Below are 4,515 nucleotides of genomic sequence, written 5' to 3'. Positions count from 1 at the left end.
CTGAAGTGACACACAGAGATCACTGTTGGGGGGGGGGGGGTACTGCTGTACGAGTCCCAGCACAATGGTGAAAAGCACCCACCCTTAGTGTGTGGTGAGCTCTCGACAGGAGCTCAGAGTTGAAGGATGCTAACACAGGCAGGGGTTGTAGCCTTTGCTAACACAGAATCATTTACGTTGGCAAAGACCTTTGAGCTCATCGAGTCCAACCGTTAGCCCAGCACTGCCAAGGCCACCACTAACCCATGTCCCTCAGCACCACATCTACACGGCTTTTAAATCCCTCCAGGGATGGGGACTCCACCACTGCCCTGGGCAGCCTGTTCCAGTGCTTGACAGCCCTTTTGGGGAAGAAATTGTTCCTGATCTCCAATCTAAACCTCCCCTGGGGCAACTTGAGGCCGTTTCCTCTTGTCCTATCACTTGTTACCTGGGAGAAGAGACTGACGCCCCCCTCGCTACACCCTCCTTTCAGGCAGTTCTAGGGAGCAAGAAGGTCTCCCCTCAGCCTCCTTTTCTCCAGACTAAACACCCCCAGGTCCCTCAGCCGCTCCTCATCACACTTGTGCTCCAGACCCTTCACCAGCTCCGTTGCCCTTCTCTGGACTCGCTCCAGCACCTCAAGGTCTTTCTCATAGTGAGGGGCCCAAAACTGCACCCAGGATTCGAGGTGCGACCTCACCAGTGCCGAGTACAGGGGGACGATCCCTGCTCTAGTCCTGCTGGCCACACTAGTGCTGATCCAAGCCAGGATGCTGGTGGCCTTCTTGGCCACCTGGGCACACTGCTGGCTCATATCCAGCCGCCATTGACGAACACCCCCAGGTCCTTTCCCACCAGGCACTTTCCAGCCACTCTTTCCCCAGCCTGTAGCGGTGTGTGGGGTTGTTGTGCCCCAGGTGCAGGACCCGACACTTGGCCTTGTTGAACCTCACGCAGTGGCCTCAGCCCATTGATCCAGCCTGTCCAGACCCCTCTGCAGAGCCTCCTGCCCTCCAGCAGATCAACACTTCCACCCAGCTTGGTGTCATCTGCAAACTTACTGAGGGTGCACTCCATCCCCTCATTTAATAAAGATATTAGACAGAACTGGCCCCAATACTGAGCCCTGGGGAACACCACTTGTGACTGGCCGCCCACTGGATTTAACTCCAGTCACCACAACTCTGGGCCTGGCCATCCAACCACTTTTTTACCCAGTGAAGCGTACACCCATCCAAGCCATGAGCAGCCAGTTTCTCCAGGAGAAGGTTGTGGGAAATGGTGTTAAAGGCTTTATTAAAGTCCAGGTAGACACCATCCACAGCCTTTCCCTCATCCAGTAAGCAGGTCACCTTATGATAGAAGGAGATCAGGTTAATCAAGCAGGACCCGCCTTTCATAAACCCATGCTGACTTGGCCTGATTGCCTCGTTGTCCTGTACGTGCCGTATGATGGCACTTGAGATGATCTGCTCCATAACCTTCCCTGGCACCGACGTCAGGCTGACAGGCCTGTAGTTCCCTGGATCATCCTTCCAGCCTTTCTTGTAGATGGGTGTCACATTTGCTGACCCAGTCACCTGGCACCTCCCTGGTTAGCCAGGACTGCTGGTAAATGATGGAAAGTGGCTCGGTGAGGACTTCCGCCAGGTCCCTCAGTACCCTTGGGTGGAACCCATCCAGCCCCATAGACCTGTGTTTGTCCAAGTGCTGTAGCAAGTCACTAACTATTTCCCCTTGGATTATGGGGGCTTCATTCTGCTCCCCATCCCTGTCCTCCAGCTCAGGGGGCTGGGTACCCTGAGAACAACTGGTCTTATCGTTAAAGACTGAGGCAAAGATGGCATTAAGCACCTCAGCCTTGATGACCTTTCATAGTGACTTGTGTAAGTTCTATCTTCTTCAGCTTAGAAAATAAGGAGTCTCAAAGGCTGGTGTTACATTCTCCTGATAGCTGAAGCACACTAAAAATAAGATTAATCAGCACAGCCGGAGTAACGAGCACTCGGCATCCATATATTTCAGAATAGCGGCAGGTTCCTGTTTAGCCCAAACACTGGGGTGTGTGGCACTTCTGCCCTGAAGAAGTGACTCACCATTTCCTCAAATGGGTGCAATTTTACTATTTTCTGTTCTTCTTTGGCCAGGTAGGAAATGAAGTCCAGTGTAATGTCTGAGACATGCACCCAGACAGCCCCTTCTGGTCTTCTCTAGTAACTGGGAATGGTTCAGAATCCACCACTATTTCTTTTTTCTCTTCAGCCCCATCAAATGAAAAATGTATTAATATGGATATCGTTACGGAGGTCTACCACACCCTGCTGAGCAGTTTAGCGCATGTAAAGGCGTCTCTACTATGGAATGTCTTCCTGTATGAGAGAACCGTGCTATACCAAGCTGCACTGGCGTCTATAAAATACAGGCTCTGCAGATTGGAAGAATTAAGAATTAACTTACCATATGGAATTCCTCCACTCGTACATAATATTCAACCAGAAATCCCAAGAGATCACCGTGACGGATGGCATTGTCCACATCTTGTTCAGCTAGAAGAAGTTCACACTGTTTGACTGCTTCTTGGGGATCTTCAGAGTAAACTCTAGTAGAAGAGCAAAAGGAAACTGCTAACAGTCTGGGGAAGAGCATTCAGCTTGTCACGTGAAGAACAGGGAAGATATTTTTACTGTGTTAGTTTCATTATTGCCTTTCAGACAGAGCTGTGCTCTCCTCGCTCTTGCCCACATTTCAGGTCACCTTTTCAGCTTTCATGTCAATAGTGCTTTTGAAAAAAAAAAAATAAATCACATAATTTTTTCCCTGCTAGAAAAATGTACCAGCAGCTTTCCGAAGTGAATCTGCAAATTATTTATGAAACTGTAGGTACTCGTAAAACTTTTCTTCTTGTACGATATTTCTGTCATTCGTTTACATGCTCTGACTACTGCAGCTCACCTCCGAGCGTGGGTGAAGCGCTTAATGAGGGTCAGCTTGCTTTGCAGCTGTGCCAGTTTGCTCTCCTGTTCCACAGGGCTTCTAGCCTTTGCTTTTGCAAGGCACTTACAGGCTTCTGTCAGTGCTCCTTGGGCTTTTTCATAGTTCTGGTACTCATCAATTTCTACCTGCAAGAGGAGAAATGAGATGAACATCTTGCTCCAGAGCTTACAAACCTTGAGCAGTCACAGGAGGGGGACGTACCTGAGCACATGCATCATAGAAACCTGCCAAAAGGTCAAGGGCCCTTCCTTTGGTATAGAAGCTAATGATGTTCTTCATAATCTCGGGGTCCTTACGCCAATCCAGTGACTGTAGATAGTTGGCTGCCATGATATAAATCTCTCTCTGTCTGGAAACTCCCGCGAAGAAGACAATTTTCTCAGTATCTCCAGATTTCAGCAGTGCCCTCATAGCCTAGCAAAGGAAAAGGGGGCACAGGGGAAGAGGGGGAAAAATTATCATTGTGAGTGCAAGAACACAAGCTATGCTAAGATGGGTAGGAAGCCTCATCTGGATAGTCTACTGTATGAAGACTGTTCCAAGAGTTACTTCTCCAAACACCCTTGTTTGGAGATGTCTTAGAAAGGTAACAGGCTCAGCCTCTTCAGCTTTTTTTCTACCTATCCAGACTGACCTTTAACTTGTTTCCTGCTTGCGTGTATTTCTTGGTTGCCATGTGGTAATTGCCTTGTCTCATGCAGCAATCGGCAATTTGCTCCAACAGCTCTCTCCGGGACTCCTCAGAGAGGTCCTTGGAGTCCTTAGAGACCGTCATCTTCTCAGCCATCTCCTCTGTGATGGTCAGGTTCTGCTTCAGGCAAAGTTGCAGAGCTTCATGGTACTAATGGAAGTGAGAAAGCAAGGAGACGTTGCAAACGCTGTAGTGATACTTCACGTTGCTTGTGGTGTAACCTACAGAAATGAGCTATATGAAGGCACAAATGCTAGGAGCTGTGGATGCTCCATCTACAACGCTGTTGTGTAGTTAAGCATCCCGACATCAGCTCCTGGTCAAGTACATGCTGACTCATTTTGTTCGCCAAGAACGCATTTGTTCTTCCATGAAGCCCATCGTTTCTCACCCGTTTTTCTCAGAGGGCACCACTGTGGCACTAAAGATTCATCCATTTAATCTCTTTGAATGTGACATTCTCAGAGACATACAAGTCAGATTTATTAGGCATGATTGATTATATTAAGGTTTTCAGCAGAATCACAGAGTCAATCAGGTTGGAAGAAACCCCTGGGCTCATCGAGTCCAACCGTTGCCCTGACACCACCATGTCAACTAGACCATGGCACTAAGTGCCATGTCCAGTCTTTTCTTAAACCCCTCCAGAGATGGCGACTCCACCACCTCCCTGGGCAGCCCCTTCCAATATACAAATACAAATAAAATAAATACAGGCATTTGAAGGATTTTGTTACACATTTTGCTACTTCCCATGTAGGAACGAATTATGAGTAGAATATACAACAGCTTTTAGCCCAGAAAAGGGGCAACCTTGCAAAACATGGAAGAAAGTCAGACGTAGGAGC

The 4,515-nt window shown here is 48.5% G+C and overlaps 1 protein-coding gene across 4 annotated transcripts in view; it reads right to left on the bottom strand.

The window, feature by feature from the left end:
* Window positions 1–4,515, bottom strand: part of IFT140 (intraflagellar transport 140) — a 101,192-nt gene that overhangs the window by 450 nt on the left and 96,227 nt on the right. For all 4 annotated transcript variants that reach the window (XM_068420061.1, XM_068420060.1, XM_068420062.1 and 1 more), the window contains 4 exons: window positions 3,611–3,817; window positions 3,178–3,390; window positions 2,935–3,101; window positions 2,440–2,581 (listed from right to left, as the gene is read on the bottom strand). In XM_068420061.1, coding sequence (XP_068276162.1) covers window positions 2,440–2,581; window positions 2,935–3,101; window positions 3,178–3,390; window positions 3,611–3,817 — 729 coding nt within the window. The remainder of the gene's footprint in view (window positions 1–2,439; window positions 2,582–2,934; window positions 3,102–3,177; window positions 3,391–3,610; window positions 3,818–4,515) is intronic.

Source organism: Nyctibius grandis, chromosome 30 (assembly GCF_013368605.1).
Source record: "Nyctibius grandis isolate bNycGra1 chromosome 30, bNycGra1.pri, whole genome shotgun sequence".
In the NCBI taxonomy this organism is placed as follows: Eukaryota; Metazoa; Chordata; class Aves; order Nyctibiiformes; family Nyctibiidae; genus Nyctibius; species Nyctibius grandis.
The sequence above is the reverse complement of the archived record's forward strand: the minus strand, read 5'-3'. Positions and strand labels throughout refer to the sequence as shown.